Source organism: Oncorhynchus tshawytscha, linkage group LG09, assembly GCF_018296145.1.
Source record: "Oncorhynchus tshawytscha isolate Ot180627B linkage group LG09, Otsh_v2.0, whole genome shotgun sequence".
Taxonomy (NCBI): domain Eukaryota; kingdom Metazoa; phylum Chordata; class Actinopteri; order Salmoniformes; family Salmonidae; genus Oncorhynchus; species Oncorhynchus tshawytscha.
The window spans coordinates 61739680-61764741 of NC_056437.1; the positions used below are offsets into that span (position 1 = coordinate 61739680).

The 25062-nt window shown below is 44.6% G+C and overlaps 1 protein-coding gene across 2 annotated transcripts; it reads left to right on the forward strand.

Annotated features, from left to right (window-relative positions):
* The first annotated feature begins 185 nt into the window (after positions 1-185).
* On the forward strand, positions 186-18802 carry LOC112214658 (protein MB21D2). Of its 2 annotated transcripts, none has more exons than XM_024373571.2 (7): positions 186-344; positions 1064-1278; positions 11367-11551; positions 11749-11946; positions 12319-12477; positions 12732-12944; positions 14887-18802. In XM_024373571.2, exons 2-7 carry the CDS (start codon positions 1077-1079, stop codon positions 15490-15492), a joined length of 1563 nt encoding a protein of 520 aa, XP_024229339.1. In that variant the 5' UTR covers positions 186-344; positions 1064-1076; the 3' UTR covers positions 15493-18802. The 2 variants fall into 2 exon arrangements, with proteins under 2 accessions (XP_024229339.1, XP_024229338.1); XM_024373570.2 differs by having other exon boundaries at positions 187-344; positions 12307-12477.
* The last annotated feature ends 6260 nt before the right edge of the window (positions 18803-25062 follow it).

Genomic DNA, 25062 nt, shown 5'->3' on the forward strand with positions numbered 1-25062 from the left:
GTAAAAATCCTAGCAATCTATCCAATCTCTGACCAGGGCTGGGCCCCACTGTCCTTATCTCAACTGATGTACTTATAGTAGGCTACAGTGGGTCACAAATGTAATCATAGAGAACAAATCTGCTTTGTAGTTTTTAGGAGAGCTATATTACCGGTACACACTACTAATCCCAAGATCCTCAGTGGCGGGCGTGATTTCCGAGGTCTGTGTTGCTAGGGGGAAGGGAAGGTGGTGCTGGGGACCTGTTGGAAATGACGGGAGAAGAAATCCGATTTCAATATAAAGACCAAAACAGTTACGCCTGGAATATAGCAAAGAAACGTCACCAGACCTGCGTGCTAAGGGTGTGTGCTAGTTCAAATGTATATTCATGCATTCAAACAATGCATCGTTGCGGTGTGTGAAAGATTCGCTTTCCAGCTTGCTAGCTAACTCAGTTGTGTTGGTGCACTTATCCCCACCTCTCCGGCTAGCAGCTGGCTAACTAACTAACTAGTTAGTTCATCGAAAATCGATTCTAGTGTCTTCACCAAATAATCAGAGCTAGTTAGCAAGTCTAAATGTTTATGGATATAACAATGACTGCTTGTTCTGTTGTAGCAAGCAAATTTGCTAACAGTTGGCTAACTGGCTAGACTCAAATTAGCCAGCTAACGTTAATTAGCATGCTAGGTAATTGATCTAGTTTTGAGGACAGCACCCATGCTGTTACTGACTAAGTAGCTTGCATTTCAAAAACACCAGGTGGCTTTCAGATTAATATGAACTTTGTTATTCATTTGAGTATATCTGTATCTGCGTTTACTGTGGATTAACAATTTAAAACATGAACATAGCTAGTTAGGGGATATGCCATTCAATGCGTGTGATTTATAATCCTACAAATCCCTGGTATCACGCCCTATTTGATACTAAATTCATAGTCAGTGCTAGGACTGAGTACAATAACAAAGTTTACAATTCACTTTGATTGCCAATAACACACAAGGTATGCAAACTAGTATGCAATGAGTCTTCTCCCTTTTATAAAAATGATTGACAAGACCTGTATACCCAACCATAGGGTGTGAATAACCATGGAGACCTTGATAAGTGCGGTGGCCCCTCGGTCCCCAGCGCCGGTGAAGAAAGCCTCGGAGGTGGATTTCCGGTCGGGGGTCATGCTGGAGCAGCTGTCGTCTCAGGTGTCTGAGCTGGTCACCCTGGAGCAGGGGGACTTCGGGGACCAACTGGCCCTGGAGGTCCACACGGCCAAAGACTTTATCTTCAACATGCTGGGTAAAGCTCATAGTAACAGACAATGTGTTGTGACACACTGAGGTTAACATTCTGAAATCATTAGATGGTAAAATATGTATGGTATACATTTATGATTCACATTTATTTTATATATTGTGTGTTTGGTGAACACTTTTAAGTTATGTGATTGTAGTGTGTAGCAGTGGAGACTTCTGAGGGGAGGAAGTCTCATAATAAGGGCCGAATGGTATCAAACGAATGATGTTTGATTCCAGCCATTACCCTCCATTTCAGCCATTATTATTACCTGTCCTCCCCTCAGCAGCCTCCACTGATGCATAGCCTATTCATGAGAAGGACAGATAGAAGAAAGGTGTTGGCTGTGTTTATGTTGTGTGTCATACCCCTGATATACAGTACTTTTCAGCCAGGTGAAGTGTGGTTGTTTGTCCAATAGGTGGCACTCTTCCCTCTCTTCACTCCCACTGCCCGCCCCTAAGCTCTCTCCTTTTCTCTCCTCTCTCCCTGCCTGTCCCAGTGCAACTGGAACCAAGCCTCTTTGGCCTGTATCCCTCCCTGCATGTCCCTCACTTTGCCTTTCTTTCCTTCTCTCTCTCGTGGCTTGTTTGTGGATCATGTGCAGCTTGAGAGGGAAGCACAATGCAAACAGTCTAACTGCCTGTAAGTCCACTCTCCCCGTCCATCTCTAAATCCACTCTCCCCGTCCATCTCTAAATCCACTCTCCCTGTTCATCCCCATATAACAATAGCTGTGAATAGGAGCCACTATTGGCATGGGTGTATTGTTTGCCCAAGAATATCATAGCTGACAGCCAACCCTCCTCCTGTGTCTCTCTGTATCTTCTGCTAATCAAGTCAGATATTGGATAAGGTCTCTGCTTCTCCTACTTTGGTTCTGTGCTTGCTAGTCTAGCATCCTCTTTTCTCTCTCTCGCTCTCTTTCTCTCTTGCTCTTTTTGTCTCTCTTTGTCTCTTGCTCTCTTTCTCAATCTCTTTCTTGGTCTCTCTCTCCCCTCTCTCTCTCTCGCTCACAAACACTTAACCCTCTACCCCAATTTAGTGACTCTCCCTGCCCTCACTGTGTAGCCAAATCTTTTCCTACCACTGCTCCACATTCTTTCTTAACTCACGTGTCCTCACACCGCCACATTTTTTTTGCTTCATTTCCTGGCTCCTTTTCTTCTTCTCCCACTCGCTGTCTCCATTGACAGTCAGACTGACAGCTAAAAGCTGCTCTTAAACACTTCGCAGCGGGGGTTTTCCTACAGCTCCCTGTATGGCAGCCAAAGGATGCAATCTATTTCTCTCATCACCCCCCTCTCTCTATCTGCTGTTTCATTTCCAACTCTGCTAGAGAACAGAGATAATGTGAGTGTCGGGTGTGTGATTGTGTTAATGCACCGTGTTCATTAGCTACGGTAGTAGCACTGCCACTTGTATTCTTTTTAAGGACCCTGAAGAGGATGGAGCCTAGGCAGTTAAAAGGGAATATCTGCCCAGCTACTAGGAATGTTGAAATGGGCCCTTTATATGGAACACTTGGAGTGTGTGTGTGTGTGTGTGTCTATGCATCTGTGTGTTTGTATATCTCTATGTGTATAAGTGTTGTCACGATACCCGATTTTTGACTTCGATAGCAGGTTTAGGATACCGAAGCAATACTCAATACCGAAATGATACCGTGGCAAAAAATGCTGAACAATGTTGATAACTGGAAGAACAGTATCTTCTATATTAAAATTCTTCCCAAAATAAAACACCATGTTAAATAACAGAAGAATTACCTCAATTTTCCCTTATACAAAACCATATGTTTTAAAAAGTCATTTGATACATATCAGGGTTGATTTGCTCATCTATGGCCATAATATTGGGTCAAATTACATTCATTAGACCTGCAATTGTTTCATTACAGCTAAATAATTGAATGTATTAAATGAATAGTTTAGTTCCCAAACAACGTTAAAAAAACCCACTGACGCTCATTTCTGAAACTTTTACGTTGAAATAGTCTAGACGCCATAGAAATACAATTGAATTTACCCAGCATACTACGAGTCCCAGGGTGCAATGCTCCGCCCAGGGCTGCTGGCTGGCTCGTGGCTACTGCTAGTAAGCCTAGACAAATGCTAAGTAGTCAAAATATATTGTTGTCAAGTTATGAGTGCATTTCACATTGCACAACCCAAAATTGATCCCATTATAATACCCAAATGAATGTCATGCTGAATATATGTTCATGTCATTGTCACTCAAAAATAATTCAAATTTACTAGAATAACAACGTAAATGCAAATGTCGTATAAAATAGTTTGCTTTATTTCGTTTTGCTTGGAACTGAACCTCCCTTCCATTGCACTGCTTTGTATCATGTTTTGCTTAATTGCTCATCTACCCTCTTCTGCTCTGTAATCAAAGTATTCCCATAGTTTGCTTCTGCAGCCAGTTTTGTCGACAAGCTGCAGGCGAGGAGATACGATGTTTTGGTTTCAAGAAGCCACGCTGTCGATATTGTCTCTCTCTAAAGTGTTTTGCACTGTGTCAGCTGCATGGGCATCCTGGCTAGCTACTGCCCCCTTGAAGATTTAGACAAATTACTTGACAGACTTGGACCTCTATCCAAATATGAGGTGAGACACATTTGACAGAAGTACCGAAAGTTAGAAAAATTCTAGTACCGAACTGTTTTTCATGTTCCAGTATTGAAAATACTAGCGTTTCCGAAATACCGTGCAACAGTAGTGTGTGTGTGTCTGTGCATATAATGTGTTTGACATCCTTTCTAGTTGGGTCTGTTTTATAAAGATTTCTCTAGCCTAGTTTAAGCAGCAGGTGGCTCCCCACTGGCCATTAAAGAGCTGACAGAGATGGAGAGTAGAGAGATTGCACCACACAGGGAAGCAGCTGCACAGATCCAAGGAAGGGAAAAACACTTTCTTTGCCCAGTAGCTCCTTAGTTAACTGTTTTAGGCTAGCCTGTAGCATGCCTTTGGAAAGAAAATGCCTCCAGTACTCCCACAGGACTATATGGGTCGGTGGGAATGCAGAAATGTAGAATAATGACAAACAAACAGTGCATTCGGGATGTATTCAGACCCCTGCCTTTTTTCCACATTTTGTTACGTTACAGCCTTATTATCAAATATATGATGTATTTTGTGTACACAATACCCCATAACGACAAAGCGATAACAGGTTTTTATATTTTTTTGCAAATGTATTAAAAATTGAGAAAAACCCCCACCATTTACATAAGTATTCAGACCCTTTGCTATGAGACTCGAAATTGAGCTCCGGTTCATCCTGTTTTCGTTGAGCATCCTTGAGATGGTCCTACAAATTGGACATGATTTGGAAAGGCACACACCTGTCGATATAAGGTCCCACAGTTGACAGTTCATGTCAGAACAAAAACCAAACCATGAGATCGAAGGAATTGTCCTTAGAGCTCCGAGACAGGATTGCGTCGGCACAGATCTGGGGAATTGTACCAAAACAATTCTGCAGTATTGAAGGTCCCCAAGAACACAGTGGCCTCCATCATTCTTAACCACCAAGACTCTTCCTAGAGCTGGCCGCCTGGCCGAACTGAGCAATCGGGGGAGAAAGGAACCCGATAGTCACTCTGACAGAGCTCTAGAAGGACAACCATCTCTGCAGCACTCCACCAATCAGGCCTTTATGGTAGAGTGGCCAGATGGACGCCACTCCTCAGTAAAAACCACATGACAGCCTGCTCGGAGTTTGTTAAAAGGCACCCAAAGACTCTCAGACCATGAGAAACAAGATTCTCTGGTTTGATGAAACCCAGATTGAACTCTTTGGCCTGAATGCCAAGCGTCACATCTGGAGGAAACCTGGCACCATCCCTAAGGTGAAGCATGGTGGTGGCAGCATCATGCTGTGGGGATGTTTTTCAGCGGCAGGGACTGGGAGACTAGTCAGGATCGAGGGAAAGATGAATGGAGAAAATAGCTGTGCAGCGACGCTCCCCATCCAACCTGACAGAGCTTAAGAATGGGAGAAGCTCCCCAAATTCAGGTGTGCCAAGCTTGTAGCATCATACCCAAGAAGACTTGAGGCTGTAATCTCTGCCAAAGGTGCTTCAACAAAGTTCTGAGTAAAAGGTCTGAGTACTTATGTAAATGTGATATTTCAGTTTATTTTTAGTACATTGCAAAAATCTAAACCTGTTTTTGCTTTGTCATTATGGGGTATTGTGTGGATTGATGAGGGGGGGGGAAACTATTTCATCCATTTTAGAATAAGGCTGTAACAAAGTGGAAAGAGTCAAGTGGTCTGACTACTTTCCGAATGCACTGTAACAAGTGATTGTTCTTATTTACAGTAAGAAGTGAGATATCGTCTTGTAAGGTTGTAGGTTCAAGTCTGTCAGATAAAATGCTACAAGTCTTTGCTGAACCAGTAAGTAAACAACAACTTGATTCTAGTGCTTTCTGCTCTGTATACACTGTGAGTAATCCTCCATGTTTCATTTTCACTTCCCTTCAAAGACAGAAAAATTGACTTGGAGATAAAAAAGGAGAGGAATTGACGCCCACTCCTATCAAACTAAAAACAGAATCCTGTTATCGCCATGGGTTCTCTCCCCATCTTCAGCCCCCACTTCGTAGGCTAGTTTTTTTTTACAAACACACCCTTTTTCATGTGCCTTTGAACACCAGACTACTGGTGACCCCCTTCCCCACAGATCTCATTAAAAAAGTATTTGTTTTATACCGCTCTATAGCCGTATTAATTCAAACACAAAGAAGGCTAGAGAGGAGAGCGGAGAGAGGGGAGAAAAAAGGGGGAAGCTCCATTTCAGATTCGGCCGACTCACCGAGGCACAATAACAAAAGAATGAGGCACAAGTCAGGCATTGTCGCGAACACGTCCAGGCGTGCAAAGTCAGGAGGTCGCCTAGAGTTGAGAGACGTAAAGACAAAGCAATAGCGAAACAACCCAAACAAGCTGTTGTTTTGTCTCTTCCCGCCGTGCTTGTTTATTGTTGTCTGCATGTCGGCTTGCCCCCCCCCCTGTATGCCACGACCAATCAGAGAAAAGCGTATTCGGAAGGGGACTCTTCTGGACAGATGGGCCCACATGTTGGGGTTCCGTAGGTGGGAAAATATCTCAGTGTTAACCTTCACCTACACTGTCCTACAGGATCAAAATCCACTTACTATTATCTTATTCAAAAGTGACAGATATGCAAAACGTTTTGGTTTTCAAGGTCATTGCCTATTTTAAGGACATATTGAATACTATTTTGTATTTTCTGTACCTCACTTAGCCTTCACTGAGATCAAGCTAGATTAATTAAGTCTATGTGTGTGTGTGTATTTTGGCAGCGATGTCAACACGACTGAATCTGAATGTAAATTGGACCGTTGTTTGATTGTGTGGCTGGGCTGTAGCAGCTAAGTTGTTCCGCATGTGTTCAGGTAATGATCGGTTGTGCAATGGTTGTTGACCGCTTTCAACTCTCCCATTGGGCTAGTGTCCTCAGTGCGTCACACACACACTTTTTGACTAATGCCGCCTACGGTCCACTTTAGCTCTCAGGCAGCAGTTTTCTCTCTTCCTCTCTCATATACACAGTGTACAAAACATTAGGAACACCTGCTCTTTCCATGACAGACTGACCAGTTGAATCCAGGTGAAAGCTATGATTGTGTGTGTGCCATTCAGAGGGCGAATGGGCAAGACAGTGTCTTTTGAACAGGGTATGCTAGTAGGTGCCAGGCGCACCTGTTTGAGTGTGTCAAGAACTACAACGCTTGTGGGTTTTTCACGCTCAACTGTTTCCTATGTGTATCAAGAATGGACCACCATCCAAAGGACATCCAGCCAACGACAGGCCAGTACTCGAAAATGGTTAATTGATTAAAAGATTGATTAACGAGCATAAAGGAGGCTAACACAAATTGTACATAGCAACAGATGGGCTATAGTTCGTCAACTGACAGTCCAGTACGAAAGGTTGCTGGATCGAATCCCCGAGCTGACATGGTCAAAATCGGTCTTCTGCCCCTGCGCAAGGCAGTTATCCCACTGTTCCCCAGGCACCGATGATGTCGGTTAAGGCCACTTTAGGTCAGTCAATCCGGAAAATCTCAAGAACTATGAAAGTTTCTTCAAGTGCAGTCGCAAAAACCATCAAGCGCTATGATGAAACTGGCTCTCATGAGGACCGCCACAGGAAAGGAAGACCCAGAGTTACCTCTCCTGCAGAAGATAAGTTTGAGTTACCAGCCTCAGAAATCGGCAATTAACTGCGCCTCAGATTGCAGCCCAAATAAATGCTTCACAGAGTTCAAGTAACAGACACATCTCAACATCAACTGTTCAGAGGAGACTGTGTGAATCAGCCCTTCACGGTCAAATTTCTGCAAAGAAACCAGTACTAAAGGACACCAATAAGAAGAGACTTGCCTGGGCCAAGAAACACGAGCAATGGACATTAGACTGGTGGAAATTTGTCCTTTGTTCTGATGAGTCCAAATGTGAGATTTTTGGTTAGTAGGTGAGAGTAGGTGAACTGATGATCTCTGCATGTGTGGTTCCCACCGGGAAGCATGGAGGAGGTGGTGTAGGGGTGCTTTCCTGGTGACACTGTCTGTGATTTATTTAGAAATCAAGGCACACTTAACCAGCATGACTACCACAGCATTCTGCAGCAAAACGACATCCCATCTGGTTTGTGCTTAGTCCCACTATCATTTGTTTTTCAACCGGACAATGACCCAACGCACCTCCAGGCTCTAAGGGCTATTTGACCAAAAAGGAGAGTGATGGAGTGCTGCAGCAGAGGATCTTGCCTCCACAATCACCCGACCTCAACCCAATTGAGATTGTTTGGGATAATTTTGACTGCAGAGTGAAGGAAAAGCAGCCAACAAGTGCTCAGCATATGTGGGAACTCTCTCAAGACTGTTGGAAAAGCATTCCAGGTGAAGCTGGTTGAGAGAATGGCAAAAGTGTGCAAAGCTGTCATCAAGGCAAAAGGTAGCCACCTTTTCAAAGTAGCCAACTATTTTTTTATTTGTCTTTTTTGGTTACTACATGATTCCATATGTGTTATTTCATAGTTTGTATACACTATTATTCTACAATGTAGAAAATAGTAAAAATAAAGAAAACCGTTGAATGAGTAGGTGTGTCAACTTTTGACTGGTACTGTGTATATATACACATACTGATTGTATAAAACATTATAAACAACGTCCTATATTTTTATAGTAGAGTCTCCTCCGACGTTCGCTAACACACACCAAGTCTCACGGCGACGAACAGCTCTGCGTGTGTTTGCTGTGCCCCCAGAGTCTGTACGCTCCCCCCTCTAGTGTAGGAGGAGATAGTTTCTGAACAGGCAGCAGGAACATTACAACTCATTAACTACAGACTGATAATTAACCAGGCGAGTGCTGTTGTATGAACTACTACAGGGAAGAGATCTCTCTCTCTCTTTGGGCTCTGTGTCGCTCGCTCTCTCTCCCTCCATTTACTGAATCACTTTTAATGTACATAAAAAAGCAATTTGACATTTACTTCATGTGAAAACCCAAACGGATGTATCATAGTCATAACACAATGCGTTTAAAACATTTTTTTTAAGCATACATCGATCCCCGAACACAGTCCATCGCTCCATTAAACTCTGTACTACAGCATTTGAACACAAACACATTAAAATGTTTCGATCACCTTCGTTTTGCGGCCTGGTGTTTGATAGATAGCCCCTGACCCTCTTCAGCTTCAAAAGAAGGTTTCTCGCATCGACACCCAATTGGATTAGATGAGAACAAAGTCTCCCTCTGTTTAATTTTGAGAATGAGCGAGGCCTATTTTAAGATCTGGAAATGAAAGCTAGGCTAATCTCCGGGCTTGATGTGAACGCATAAACACCGTCGGAGGTGGGGGGGGGGGGTAGCAGGACACACTGACTCTTTTGTGTGTGTTAATCCGTCTCTCTTGAGTCTCAGAGTATGAAAGCTCTGTATTTTAAAAGGAGCAAGGGCTCGATTTAGAGGCTAATCGTTTACGTTTTAAAAGACTCCGGGTTTGAAGCCGAGCGAGGGTGTTCAATGGCAATTGAATGGCTAAAACGTTCTCTGCTGGAAGGATCTGTGTTACGATTCATTGGATGGTTTGGCCCTACGTCTTTGTTATAGAGAAGGCCTCCTGTCTGACATCCCAACCTTTCCCATTGTGAGTCGACGTGTTTACACAGCTACTCTTACCTTGTCTCTCTCTTACGGTACATCCCTTCTCTCATCTTTTCACTTTTTTTTGGCGCCTGTATTTATATTTTAGTCATTTATCCAGAGCGACTTAGTGTTAGTGCTTTTAATCTTAATATAGCTAGGTTGGACAACCACATCACAGGCACAGAAAGGGGGGAAAAAAGATATCATTATTATTTTTTAATATTTTTTTAATCTCTTTGTGTAGTACTGGCATCCACACCACAAGCATTCCTCTTATACGTTTGTGTGTGTGTGTCACGATTCCCAGAGTGGCTCTATGGAAATGAGATCTGCTATGCTTGACCTCCCAGAGACCTACTGGTGGATGCATAACACTGTGGCTGTTTTGAATGGGAAATAGATGAATTAATTATAGTAGTCAAACACAGTGAATAAAGTCCTGGTTTCAAAACGTTCAAGTCCATGCACTTTAGTTTTTCTCAGCCCAGCTTCAAGGCTTTATTGGAGCCTCACCTAAGCTAAGCCGGTGTCCACGACCTTTGTGTCTAGACTTTGCGTCTAGTCACGACCTGGTGTTGGTTTTGTACCCCCCCCCCTGCTCTCTCCCACGTTCCACCTCGCGCTCTCTCACGTTCCTCTGCATGCTGTAGTATGTTCTTCTGCTTCCCATTTGACCCAATTGATCAACTCTAGAGATAGACCCAAAACAGATCAGAGGAAGTTTCTGCTTGCCGACTCTGCCCTTTGTCTGTCTGCCTGGAAGATATTTTCTCTCCCTCAGCTCTTCTCAGCTTCTCTCAATGTTTGGGAAGAACTGACAGATTTTGATTTCTATATCTGATTATTTCTCTGCTTTCCTTTTACTGTCAGTATAACACACACTGTAGATAGACACTGTCTTTGAAATAGCTCTCTCTCTCACACACACACACACAAACACACACACACACATCGACACAGGGCCTGTAATTGGATGAGAGAAATCGCGTTAGGAGCTTTAGGCTCCAGGCTGCAGTCTCAGTGTCTGCAGTTGGCAGTCACACACCCCCCACCACCACCACCACCACCACTGCCTTCATATCGACCTCAGAGCCTCCCTGAGGGGATGGGTATATGGGTGTACTTCAGGTCAAAGTTGACAGCCTGGAAGGCATCACTGGGCCTTAGCCCTGTGTGTATGTGCATGCGTACATGCACACTTGAGTGTTGCGAGTGTGTGTGTGCGCACGGTGAAGATGCATGGTATCATGTGTTGAGAGTGACCTTTTAAGCCTGTCCGGCTCTAATCTTGCTTGACTGGAACACCATAGTTGAGAGCACAATAAAGGGATTTGATTGGGTTCAGTATTTTTCATCAACTCTTTGGGAAAGAGGAGAGTTTTGGTTTGGGCTGGGTGGGGAAGTTGTTTGCCAGAAGCTAGATTGATAGGATGTTATGACTATTCGAAAGCTGTTAGTTTAGACTTTTCTTTATTTTTTCTCTCTCACGCACTCTCACAATCTCTTTTCCTTCCTCTCCCTCTCTTACTCATTCCCTCTCACGCTATCCCTTCCTCCTCTCTTACTCTCTCCACCCGGTTTCCCCTCTGTCGGGAGTTATTGCAGTTTGCCCAGTCATTTTGGCTGTGTTCAGTAAAGACTCCCCCTAGGAGGATAAAGCCAGGGTTGGTTGAGGACGAGCAGCTAGCGTGGAGAATAACATAAAACCACGCACTGCGCTCACAGAGGGAGCTGTGTAGACCTCATATATTTTTATGTCAATATCGCTACTGCTGTATTTCATGAATGTATGCTTTGCCTTCAGAAGAAATGGAACGGCTCAAGTATTGTATTTGTTTTTAATGTCATATTACACTCATCCTTTGTGTGTGTGTGTGTGTGTTCTTCCTCTAGGTCTAGTACAGAAGGTGGACCAGCGTCTCCCAGTGGCCAATGAGTACCTGCTCCTGTCTGGGGGGGCCAGGGAGGGGGTCCTGGACCTCAACCCAGAGGAGCTGGGGGACTACGCCAAGGGGGCCGACTTCGACCTGGACTTCACCCTCCTGGTGCCGGCGCTCAAGCTCCACGACCGCAACCAGGTTGGTGCAGCAGGCACGGGGATGTGAATCGTACTGCTTGAATGTGTCTACTTTTATTCATGAGAAGTTGTGATGTGTCTTATGGGATGTTTTTACTGTATACTTTCTGATATGGTGATTTTGATGCCAGACTAATCACGAGTATTGCCTCAGGAAAACAAGTATAGCTTAATGCAGCGTCATCTCATGTCAACCAGCCCGTCACCCTAGACATGCGGCAGTCGGCCCCCTGCCACTCCTGGCTGTCCCTGCGTCTGTGTGACCCCACCACTCTGGCCAGGTGGAGCATCTGCTGCCAGGAGGAGAACGGAATACCCCCCGATGAGGAGGAGGAGGATGAAGAGGAAAGGGGAATGGGTCACCAAGTCTCTGGTGCTGTTCCCCCCTCCGTCCATGTAATGCGTTTTCTAACTTCTCTTATTATTATTTTTTTTTAAATTGCTTTTAGTTTTATGAAAGTTAATCAAATGTGTGTTGCTTTTAGCTTAGTCTTTTATTGTGTTTTACTGTAAAGTGTGTTGACATTATTTTAAAGGGATAGTTCAGGTATTGTTAATGCAGGGGTTTTATGTACTTCCTTGGAGTCAGATGAACTTGTGGATACCATTTTTATGTCTTTGCGTCCAGTACGAGGTAGTTCTGCGAGCCAATGCTAACTATCTTAGCGCAAAGATTGGAAGTCTTTGCACTAAGCTAATGCCAAAATTACCCTTTAATTGCACTTGAACTAAAGTTGGGTCATGATTTGATCCCAGTCCCCCCACCAGTCTCTGGATGGGTGCTACTTCTCTCCCGCGCTGGTGGCTGACTGGTTCTGGGGGGTGGTGGGCGAGGCGGTGGACGAGCTAAGACGTTCACCACAGAGAGGCATCCCCATCCCGGAGAGGCTGGAGCGCAACGGGCCCCTGACCACCCTCATTCTTCAGGTAGGGAGTTAGTGTACGTCCCAAATGTCACCCTATATAGGGCTAATAGTAGTATCTATATAGGGAATAGGAGGCCATAGTTGGCATCTGTATCAATTCCAGAATCCGATTAATTGGCACTAGCAACCATCTCAGCTAGTCGAAAAACTTGTGTTGAACAAATTTATTTACGAAGCCTTTGTTTAACCGGATAAGTAATTCAGAACATCTCTTTTAAATAATTGTGTTTCACAATAAATCGTTCCTACCTCCAGGCGGGGTCCAGCCGAGTGCTCTATGACCTCCTGCCTGTGGTGTCCTTCCGGGGCTGGCCCGCCGTGGCCCAGAGCTGGCTGACGGCCAACCACTTCTGGGACGGGAAGATCACGGAGGAGGAGGCCATCTCTGGGTTCTACCTGCTGCCCTGCCCGGCCCCGCTGGGGGGGAGGCCTGACCGGGAGTGGAGGCTGGCCTTCTCACGCAGCGAGGTGGGTAGTTGGTTAAGTTAGCTTTTTTTTTTTTTTTTGAGTAATTAGCGAGTTCAATAGACTGGGCCTCCTTCCTTCCTTACTTGGCCAGAATGGTTATCTAGCTAGATGTGTTCAATTGCGACTCAGTGATATGACATTGTCACAAGCAGCAGGATGAACCGCAGATATTGCAGATGAGCGTTAGGCAAGACGATGCACTCACACAGAGTATATGGCCATGTGCACGGGTACTCTTCATGCTGCTGCAACGTGATAGCTGCGGGACCAAAACAGCACAGAAGGTTAGCCTTCTACTTCATACCCTTAGTTGTTTCGGAAGTCTGCCCGATACTGCCGGGCAATTCCACGGTAACAACAGTTTGCTGTTTGTCCTGTCATTCTGTTACCAAACTTTGCACCTGCACTGTTTTTCAAGTAAATCTTTTTTTTGTCAAAATGTTCAGTGGAAATTGTTAAAAGTTGTCCTTGTGCATAGAGTTGTATGGTTTGACTTTGCAATCATTAGTTTTTGTTTGACATGCATGCATTTTAAAGTCTCAACATCATTCTGTTGCTGTGGAATTGCCCTTCTATTTATTTTGTGCTTTGCCAATTCTACCTTGTAAATGTTAGCTGAAGCTAAAGCGCATGATACGATCAAAAGTATGTGGACACCTGGCTGTCAAACATCTCATTCCAAAATCATGGGCATTAATATGGAGTTGGATCCATCTTTGCTGCTATAACATCCTCTACTTTTCTGGGAAGGCTTTCCACTTCATGTTGGAACATTTCTGCAGGCAGGGACTTTCTTCCATTCAGACACGAGCATTAGTGAGGTCAGGCACTGATGTTGGGCGATTAGGCCTGGCTTGCAGTCAGCGTTCCAATTCATCCTCAAAGGTGTTCGATGGGGTTGAGGTCAGGGCTCTGTGCAGGCCAGTCAAGTTCTTTCACACCGACAAAACCATTTCTGTATGGACCTCGCTTTGTGCACGGGGGCATTGTCATGCTGAAACAGGAAAGGGCCTTCCCCAAAATGTAGCACAGAATCGTCTAGAATGTCATAAGGGGCAAAGCCCGAACCATGAAAAACAGCCCAGACCATTATTCCTCCTCCAATAATCTTTACAGTTGGCACTATGTATTCTGGCAGGTATCGTTCTCCTGGCATCTGCCAAATCCAGATGGTGAATCGTGATTTATCACTCCAAAGAACGCGCTTCCACTGCTCCAGGGTCCAATGGCGGGTGGCTTTACACCACTCCAGCCGACGATCTTATGCTTGTGGGCGGCTACTCGGCCATGGGAACCCATTTCATGAAGCTCTCGACGAACAGTTCTTGTGCTGACGTTGCTTCCAGGGTGATTTTGGAACTCGGAACTGAGTGTTGCAACCGAGGACAGGCATTTAAACTTCTTTTTTTTTTTACACACTTCACTTCCGTTCTGTGAGCTTGTGTGGCCTACCACTTTGCAGCTTTGCCGTTGTTGCTCTTAGATGTTTCCACTTCACAATAACAGCACTTACAGTTGACCGGGGCAGCTCTAGCAGGGCAGAAATTTGACAAACTGGCCTGTTGAAAAGGTGTCATGTTGAAAGTCACTGAGTTCTTCAGTACGGGCCATTCGACTGCCAATGTTTGTCTATGGAGATCGCATGGCTGTCTGTTCTATATTATACACCTGTCAGCAACGGGTGGGACTGAAATAGCAGAATCTATTAATTTGAAGGGGTGTCCACGTGTGTGTGTGTGTATATATAGTGGAAGTACAAGCTCAACTTTAAATATGTTAAATATGTTCAGGTTGAACTTTGAATATGTCTTCTAAATACAGTTGAAAATTAATCAACTGTAACATTTAGCTTCAGTATAACATCCATCAGGACTGTCTCTGGTGCTGGTGACATCCAATTTCCCCTTGAACCACTGACTGCCATATCATTGTCTGTCTCCAGGTTCAGCTGAAGAAGTGCATCCCGTTCCCCATGGCCCAGGCCTTCCAGGCAGCCAAGGCTGTCCTCTCCCGCCTCCTGGCTCGCCCCCGCACTGGCCTCAGCCCCTACCACCTCCGCACCGTCCTCTTCTGGGCCTGTGACCGCCTGCCCCCCTCCTACCTGTCTTCGCCTGACTCCGACACTCCCGCCCGTCTCCTCCTGGGCCTCCTGGATGACCTGGCCCACTGCATCTTGGGTAAGAACTGTCCCAACTACTTCCTGCCCCAGTGCAACATGCTGGAGCACCTGTCGGACAGCCAAGCCTTGCTGGTGGCCCGGAAGCTGGCTCACGTCCGCTCAGACCCCACCGAGCACCTCCGGGCGGCCCTGGACCAGGCACAGCAGGCAGGCCAGCTCAAAAGGAAGGCGGCGGGCGCCACCAACGGGCATGGCGGGTCACCTGGCCACAGGTACCCGGCCAGTGGCATCATCTCACCCTCGGACGACAAGCTGGCCGCCAGGCTGCAGCAGCTGGTGACAGAAAACCCAGGGAAGTCGATTTCTGTGTTTCTCAACCCTGATGATGTCACAAGGCCACACTTCCGCATCGATGACAAATTCTATTGACCTGAGGGTGGTAGCCACACATACACACTCTCACACACAAGTTAAATAGCGGGCCAAATGTTGGCGAGTCAACCAGGATGGCTCGAGGCGCGAAACACTGCCGATCGCTGCTCCCTATACTGCCCCCTCTTGGCGGTGAATGATGATGACGCTAACTAATAAGCGTTAACTCTGACTCTGTTGTAACTATAAGACACTGTACCAAAAAAATCCATACTGCACGCTCCCAAGAAGATGCTAGCTCTAGAGAAACCAGCACACTTCTATCGATTTAGAGACACCGTGACAGAAAAAGGCTTGTCAAGTGGTTACCACGGAGATGTTTTTTTTTTATTAGCTGGTGCTACAAAGAAAAGAGAGAATCGTTTTAGAATAAAGAAAGGAGCTGCTGCTTACAAAAGGGTACACCGTTTCATTCTCATAAGGGTTTATGCTCTTCTCGTCTCTGCACACTGCTGAGAATATTGTATTCCCCCCTTTTTCTGCCCAATCAAAGTGGATGATAGCTGAATAAGAAAAGGGGTATCAAGGAACTATGATGTAACTGAATGTAATTTGGTGTGGGGAAATGTCTTTGAAAAGAGTGTTCTTTCTTCCCTCTTTCTATATTTCTTTTTATCCCTCGTTCTCTCGACCCTCTGCCCCACTCTCTTTAACTCCCTATCTCGCTCGTTCGCTATCTCTCAGGTATTTTGAATGTTTGTTTTCTATGTGACTCCAGACTCCCTCTGGTAGGGTTATGGTCCCCCATATCTACCTGAATGGTATAACCCAGGGCGGTCCTTCCATTTCAACTCTCACTATGTGGCGGAAGGCACCAAAGAGCCACGCTGGAGGGGTGTTTTTTTCGAGGAGCCTTTGGCTCCACCCCATAGCAAAAGGTATCTGTATTCACTGACCCAGAGTCAGTCTGTACTGTTAACACTCATATTCCCCGCCTTTACAATCCTGACCAACATGCAGATGAGAGATCACCTTATCAATTTGCCTTTTATCCCCTGAACGCTTGAAGAAGTTTCATCAGATAAGGGTCATATCATAGGGGCTATTAACTTAATTCAGTTCCTTTTTTATTACAGTCCCCTTTGAAAGTATCTTAAACGGTGAGATGTGGTCATTTAAACGTTGTATGACATAGACCGACTACCTATAAGGAGACCGGTTGCGGAGGAGAGGTGTGAGGCAGGGTTAGCCGCTAACACGGTTGGCCCAATGCTTGATTGTTTTTCTAATCTCTACGTTACAGCATTACAGTACAGCCATGGCATGGCTAGCTACACCATGTAATCCCCCTGAGGCTGGTGTAAGGGCTATTTGCTTTGTTCTACTTTTTTATTTATTCCGTCTAGTGTGTGTGTGTGTGTGTGTGTGTGTGTGTGTGTGTGTGTGTGTGTGTGTTAAGATGGGGAGGGTAAGGTTTTTGTTTGAAACCCCCCCCCAAAAGTATTTTGTATTGTGTTCTCAGATTTTTAATTGTGAGAGACTTGACTGGTTTTTGTGATGGTCCCTCCTCCTGCCTAGCAGGGCTGTTTTAATAAGGTGTGTGTGTGTGTGATCATTGGACGACTGATCGAGGTCTTTAAATGTGCTGATGTAATGAGGGATGGAACGGGAACAAATGCGCAGCAGGACTCAAGCACGCAAATGTGCTAGCTACCCATCTACCTTCATCTCTTTCTGTGTGTGGGGGTCTTGGGGGCCCTATCTTGTCCACCCAGATGTGTGCTATTATCAGGGGGATGGATGGGGAGACAGGCCATCCCCTGGCCCTTTGTAGAGATGAGCCCTAAAGGAAGGTGCCCCTGGGACAGCTGCTTGTCTGTCTGTCTGTCTGTCTGTCTGTCTGTCTGTCTGTCTGTCTGTCTGTCTCTCTCTCTCTCTCTCTCTCTCTCTCTCTCTCCGTACTGCTCCTATCTCTCGATATAATGTATATGTTTTTCTCTCTCTGTCTGTCTCTCTCTCTCTCTGTACTGCTCCTATCTCTCGATATAATGTATATGTTTCTCTCTCTCTGTCTGTCTCTCTCTCCGTACTGCTCCTATCTCTCGATATAATGTATATGTTTTTCTCTCTCTGTCTGTCTCTCTCTCTCTCTGTACTGCTCCTATCTCTCGATATAATGTATATGTTTCTCTCTCTCTCCCCGCTGGTTGAATACCGTTAATGAAATATCATGGTGGACATGAATGTTCATTCACACAATATCAGAACACTAGAGGTCAAAGAGAACTGTTATTTAGGATTCTATAGAATTCTACGTTCTCTAGAACGTGATAGAATCACCGTACTACTGTATTGGTACTACTTGTATACATTGGTATTGCTATTTGAACAGCATCAGTTAGTGGAGCGATTTAGGAGCTACTAGTGAATTGTGTTGTCACTTCTGTTCTGTATAGCCTTGGTACAGGTGAGTGTGAATATGGACACCTTGACAAACCAAAGCATGTAGTGACGGTTACTACACAGAAGAATGTAGACCCAGACGATAGTTAAGTGTGGGTATGTAAACTGCCAAGTATCAGGTGTGTGTGGTCCTAGCACTTTCATGGTGGGGGGGGGGTCTTCGACACACCACAGCCCGATGTTGTAAGAATGTTTGTGAACGTTGCAAGAAAACGTATCAACGTTGTCAGGATGTTTTTGAGGCGTCCTTTAGAGATTTTTCTCCTTCCTGACATGCTCCCCTACGTTTTAAAAACACACCAACAGTCCCAACGTTGTGGTGACGTTGTTTGAACGTGGTGAAGTTTTAAATCCAGTGCTGTTTGAAATATGCACTGTCAAGAGTATCTCTCACGATATACCTTAATCTGCCTAGTTTGTGGGCATAGAAAGTAGTATGAAGCTTGAATCAATATTTAGCCTCTTTCTGTGAAAAATGTAAACACACTTTGATCCTGGTGCAGAATATCAATATAAAAAGTTAATGGCAGCAATTCTGTACCCAATCTCATTTGGACTGTCTGCCGTAGATTGAGCTGTTGTGCCCTTTTCATCTACAGGGATGATCATGTTTAAAGTCTACGTAGCAATTAATTAGTTCTGCCCAGGGTTTCTATACCTATTGAATACGAAATGTGTGTTCGATGATATGACATTATCAAACATTCAGACATCCTTCTCCCATTTGCTCTCCTGTTTGAAATCTGATATCACGTAAGCGTCGGAGGCAACTAAGTCATGCATTGATAACGTCGAGGCAATGTGAGGTCACTGCTTAAACTACTAACTAAACGTTTTATTTTTTGGTGCTTAAACTACTGCTAATTGTTTTTGATTGAAAATAAACCATGATTGTAACACTTTTTCCCACTGGAATCACTCAATCAATTCAAAATCTAGTTCATCAAAGATATCCCGACCTAATTACGGTATACAAGAGCTGCAGTATCAACGACTCCACTCCATGGCTGGAAGTATTTGCACTTTTACAACTTTCCTCTTCCTCCATAAAGTGCAAATGAAGTTGATTTTCTCTTATCATGTGACTGTTACTGCGGTGTTATTTCATTTGGGATGCTTTGAATGATGATCTTGAATGGTACTGCCGTAGCATGAAATAAATCTCGACATCTCAATCCTAACATTTTGACTGTATAACTTCTTTGTGGAATAATGTTAGCCTGGCCCCAGATCTAGTTGTGCTGTAAAAGCCAACTCCTAAGGTGAGTCATGGGTAACTACCTCAACATGGCTGCTGGTGTTAAAACACTGGTGTGTCAACATAAACAGCCTGATCAACACAAGTGGCTGGATGGAAAGCGAACTGGGCAGATTTGTCGCTGCTTAAGTCTGTTTTGTATGGCTGCATCTCTGAGCATTTAGCTAACCCTTTTCCTGACCGTAACCTCATTCTTCTAACCTGCTACTTTAATTATCCTAACCTGCTACGTAAACAAAGCATCAGTAATACCACACAGGAACTGACCAATGAAAATCTGTTAAGAAACAGAAAACACAACTCAAATCAAAAACATCCAACAAATGAAACAGCGCTGCTGTTACTTACACCCATCGCTGATGATCCACCCACTTATTTCGCCACGCCCACTTTCAGACACACTTCGTGTCTGCAGTTATCCGTACTTGCTTAAGGTTGGCATGAACAGATCTGGGACCAGGCTAGAAGAACGTTAACCAGGTCTGTTGGCACAGTTGGTTCAAGCAACATCAGGGTTTGTTGTTTTGTTCCCTACATGGGCTACATATCGTTGGTGTGCTGGGGGAAAAATCTGGCATCAACTGAAAGTACTCACCCCCCTCCATGTTGAGTGTTTTATGACTAGTAGTACTGTAATACAACAAAGTCATTCAAAACGCCTTGTGAACGTCCATTAATACATGGCTGCGGATCTGAAGATAAATTAGTCAACATTTTTTGCGAACCATGTTTTGTTTTTTTCGTGACTCAACAATATGCTGTATAATAATGCGTTAATTTGAAGTAACTTGTGATAAACGGGGCAGATTATTTTATCTAATTAGGACATTGAGTAAAAATCCTATCAGTTTGGAATCGAGTTTCCTTCCTTTCGGTCTGGGGAGCAATACAGTGCAGTTCCAACAGAGGGTGCTAGGAGACAGCACTTCTGCCTAAATATAGCACCATGTACTGTCTGTCCAGCTCTGCTCCTCTCAGATAGTCACACTGGGATAAGAACATCAGGAGAGGTTCCAGAGGGGAGAGAAAAGGCATGTGTCTGTGGCCCCGGTACACACAAACCCACACTAATCTGGACAATTTGCCCTGGTCAAAAGTGACTCCGAAACATACACTCGCAGAGTTGCTTATACACACTGACACACACACACTCACCCTGACGACCACAGTAGCAATCTGCTGGTCTATTAAGAAGATTACAAGGCCAGGGTCTTTCAGGATTGTGTGACTGGCCTGGCACAGCAATGACCTCACTACCAGTTATATCACCCTAGATCAGCCCTCCAGGCCTGGCTGTTGCCAGATTGGCTGGTCCATGGCTGGGGAGGAGACAGCAGGGGTCTTCCTGGGTCACTGAAGCACAGAGGAGATGAGGGAAGGATGGAGAGGATGCAGGCAATCCTAGATCCCTTAGGTGTATAGTGGTAGAGGGAGAGCGAGTGCTCTTTTCCGTTCTCCCTCTGTCAGTGTGCTGGGCTGCTGCTGTATAAGACCCACTAGTGACTGAACGCTCAGGATATTCACCCCAGTCTGGGTATAATTACCTATACATTATATTCATTAGCACAACACAGCTACCAGTATATCTGCACTGCAGGGATTCACAAACTTTTTTGGCCTGTGACCAATTTTGATTTCAAAACTTTTCCCAGATCCCACCATGTTAAAAAAAAGAAAAGAAAAAGTGATAAAATCAGTGGCCAATGTTTAGAGTTCCACCCGCTTTTGCCCTCAACAGCCTCAATTCGTCGGGCAAGGTGTCGAAAGCATTGCACAGGGATGCTCACCCGTGTTGACTCCAATGCTTCCCAAAGTTGTCAAGTTGGCTGGATGTGGGCGGTGGGCCATTCTTGATACACGCGGTAAACTTTTGAGTGTGGAAAAACCCAGCAGCGTTGCAGTTCTTGACACAAACCCTGTACGCCTGGCACCTACTACCATACCCCGTTCAAAGGCACTTCACATCTTTATTCTTGCCCATTTACCCTCTGAATGGCACACACACAATCCATGTCTGTTGTCTTAAGGCTTAAAAATCCTTCTTTAACCTGTTTCCTCCCCTTCATCTACACTGATTAAAGTTGACATCAATAAGGGATCATAGTGTTCACCCGGATTCACCTGGTCAGTCTGTCATGGAAAAAGCAGGTTTTCCTGATATTTTGTACACTCAGTGTACGTGTTCCTCAGAGTATTATCCTTCAGTGATGGGGTCATAATATTTTGTAGTTTAAACCATTCTTAAGATAGTCACATTTGTGGGAAGAAAACTGAAACTGCTCTATTTACTACAACCGCATCTAGTGGCTACTAGAGGTTACTGACGTAACCCCGGTACTATGAACCAAGCGCAATTTACAGTTTCTCTCGCGACCCCACTTTCAGATCCCTAGTTTGGGAAATGCTGCTGTAATGTGCTTTAAGTTGTATCTATTCTATAATTTGATATAGACTTATATTTTGAGTTGTTTGGTTAATGTGCACAAACTTGCTGTATCTATTTGCATGTTTGTCCTTGAATGGTGTCACTAGTCTAGTCTCCCCTGTCCTGTGTACAGGTAAAGTGGGCCATTGTAACCTCACGGTTAGGATGCTAGTGAATGAGGCCAGGTGGAAACCCTATCTAACTCCAGACAGACATGTAAAGTAGATATGGACAGTAGGACACTAGATCACTCAATAAACATTGGTCATAGTCCTAGTGTGAGATGTAACAGTCTCTAGAGGTCAAACCGGATCTGATGGTAAATGGTCTCGAGGTCAAACCGGATCTGATGGTAAATGGTCTAGAGGTCAAACCGGATCTGATGGTAAATGGTCTCGAGGTCAAACCGGATCTGATGGTAAATGGTCTCGAGGTCAAACATGATCTGATGGTAAATGGTCTCGAGGTCAAACCGGATCTGATAGTAAATGGTCTCGAGGTCAAACATGATCTGATGGTAAATGGTCTCGAGCTCAAACATGATCTGATGGTAAATGGTCTCGAGCTCAAACATGATCTGATGGTAAATGGTCTCGAGGTCAAACATGATCTGATGGTAAATGGTCTCGAGGTCAAACCGGATCTGGTGGTAAATGGTCTCGAGGTCAAACCGGGTCTGATGGTAAATGGTCTCGAGGTCAAACATGATCTGATGGTAAATGGTCTCGAGGTCAAACATGATCTGATGGTAAATGGTCTCGAGCTCAAACATGATCTGATGGTAAATGGTCTCGAGGTCAAACATGATCTGATGGTAAATGGTCTCGAGGTCAAACATGATCTGATGGTAAATGGTCTCGAGCTCAAACATGATCTGATGGTAAATGGTCTCGAGGTCAAACCGGGTCTGATGGTAAATGGTCTCGAGGTCAAACCGGGTCTGATGGTAAATGGTCTCGAGGTCAAACCGGGTCTGATGGTAAATGGTCTCGAGGTCAAACATGATCTGATGGTAAATGGTCTCGAGGTCAAACATGATCTGATGGTAAATGGTCTCGAGCTCAAACATGATCTGATGGTAAATGGTCTCGAGGTCAAACATGATCTGATGGTAAATGGTCTCGAGGTCAAACATGATCTGATGGTAAATGGTCTCGAGCTCAAACATGATCTGATGGTAAATGGTCTCGAGGTCAAACCGGGTCTGATGGTAAATGGTCTCGAGGTCAAACCGGGTCTGATGGTAAATGGTCTCGAGGTCAAACCGGGTCTGATGGTAAATGGTCTCGAGGTCAAACCGGATCTGGTGGTAAATGGTCTCGAGGTCAAACCGGATCTGGTGGTAAATGGTCTCGAGGTCAAACCGGGTCTGATGGTAAATGGTCTCGAGGTCAAACATGATCTGATGGTAAATGGTCTCGAGGTCAAACATGATCTGATGGTAAATGGTCTCGAGCTCAAACATGATCTGGTGGTAAATGGTCTCGAGGTCAAACCGGATCTGATAGTAAATGGTCTCGAGGTCAAACCGGATCTGATGGTAAATGGCCTCGAGGTCAAACCGGGTCTGATGGTAAATGGTCTCTGTTCTGCCTAGTGAGCATGTGAAGCTCACCATTACTATTTCAAACATACACTATAGGGAATGGACACAGGCCTACTGTACAACACTACCTAAAGCCAGGAGAGGGGATATGAAATGAACACAGGCATAGACATCCCTAATCAGTCATGATGTAGACTACTACCACCCACTGTTTGTGTGTACTGCACTTTAGTAGCTCTTCTTTAGGAAGGAAATGTTAAAGAAACAATTTCACTTCGGAATATTTGAAGGCATGACCATACTCATGCTCGACTCTCCGATTCCCCTCACGAAAGTCTGTAATTACTGGGAGATTTAATTCATATGGGGCGAGGAGGAATCTTTGATTTGTCCCTGTATTCAGAGATGCTGTAACAGAAAGGGAGGAATAGAGAGGAAGAAGAGAAGTTGTTTGTGATCAAACGGGCTTCAACTTACTACTGTATTATCAATCTCTCTGTATCTCTCTCTGTGGAAACAGGAGGGAGAAGGCAGAAGACAACTTCTCAACCTGCGTCAGCACGCCCGCCCCCCTCCAGAGAATAACACAATTTAGGGATAATTCATCACTGAGGAACGGAGTAATGAGGGAAGGGATGGAAGGGGATGTTCATTGGTTAGGGAAGTGGACAGAGAAATTGCTTGCAGGTGGTTCCAATGTCAGGTGGGACAGTGCAACAGTGGCTGAGATACTCCATACTGAGCAGTAGCATAGTCAACATTTAAATGTCAAGCCAAATAATAAGGTAGAGGTTGATACTTAATATTGAAAGAAGCTGTGAAAAAACCATACCAAACAGTGGAAAAGGTGCTGGTGTCAAGCAGGCACAGAGTCATATTCATTAGACACCAAACAGAAGAAAACACAAACAGGGAGGGACTTCCTGAAATAGTCCACTAAGAAATGTTGGTTTTCACTTCCTGTTGCAAAAACGTTTCGCTACAGTGTGCACTAAGGAATAGGACCCTGAGGTCACCTCCAGTATTATGAGGTCAGCCCAGAGGAAACCGAGGGGAAAATAAATAAGACCAAAGGTGGGAAGACACCCAAGCCTAGCTTGGTGCCAGATCTGTTTGTACCGTATTTCCAACTCCTTCCCAGTCGTTGCCATGGCAAGACAGCCCAAACGGATCTGGGACCAGGCTAACCCAGCTCTGATGTGAGGCGTGCCTATGGAATGTCGCAGTAGTAGCAGCAATCTGCTCTGTCTCGCCCCAGAATCTCTTAATACATAGGATCCTATAATGGAGATGAATGTATACTGGCAAAGGAACAGGTTCTCACTGAACGATGGAGGGAGGGAGAGAGAAAGGAGGGAGAGTGAGCGAAAAGGAGGGAGGGGGATATTTGAAGGAGAAAGGGGGACAAGTAGAAGCATGGATAAAATTAGGGAAAGGAGAAATGGAGAAATGAAAGGAGTGTTCACCCTCAGGTGAAGAAACAGATGTAAATAAACAACAATAAATAACAAAAACAGAGCGATTATGGAACTGCTGGTGTCCCCGTATGACTCTAGAACTACCCTGCAGTACTGAGTGGTGACAATCTCAACACAGACAATATACACACACAAACACACTCAAACACCACCAGTAATACATTTCATTCAATCAAAAACACTAAATGAAACAATCAGTTGTTCTTTTCAATGAAAAGTATGGAAAATTAAGATGAGTAATGAAATAAACCTACAATTATAAATCTGTGCCAAACATAAGCTCAGAGCCCTATGTAACTATGTAAGGATTAGCCCCCTTTTTTCAATTTTCGCCTAAAATGACATACCCAAATCTAACTTCCTGTAGCTCAGGCCCTGAAGCAAGGATCTGCATATTCTTGGTACCATTTGAAAGGAAACACTTTTAAGTTTATGGAAATGTGAAAGGAATGCAGTA

Coding starts and splice junctions, on each gene's coding strand:
- LOC112214658 (XM_024373570.2), top strand. CDS start 1,077: ATGGAGACCTTGATAAGTGCGGTGGCCCCTCGGTCCCCAGCGCCGGTG. Junction 11,552..11,748: donor AGCTCCACGACCGCAACCAG/GTTGGTGCAGCA, acceptor CATGTCAACCAG/CCCGTCACCCTAGACATGCG. Junction 12,478..12,731: donor TGACCACCCTCATTCTTCAG/GTAGGGAGTTAG, acceptor TCCTACCTCCAG/GCGGGGTCCAGCCGAGTGCT.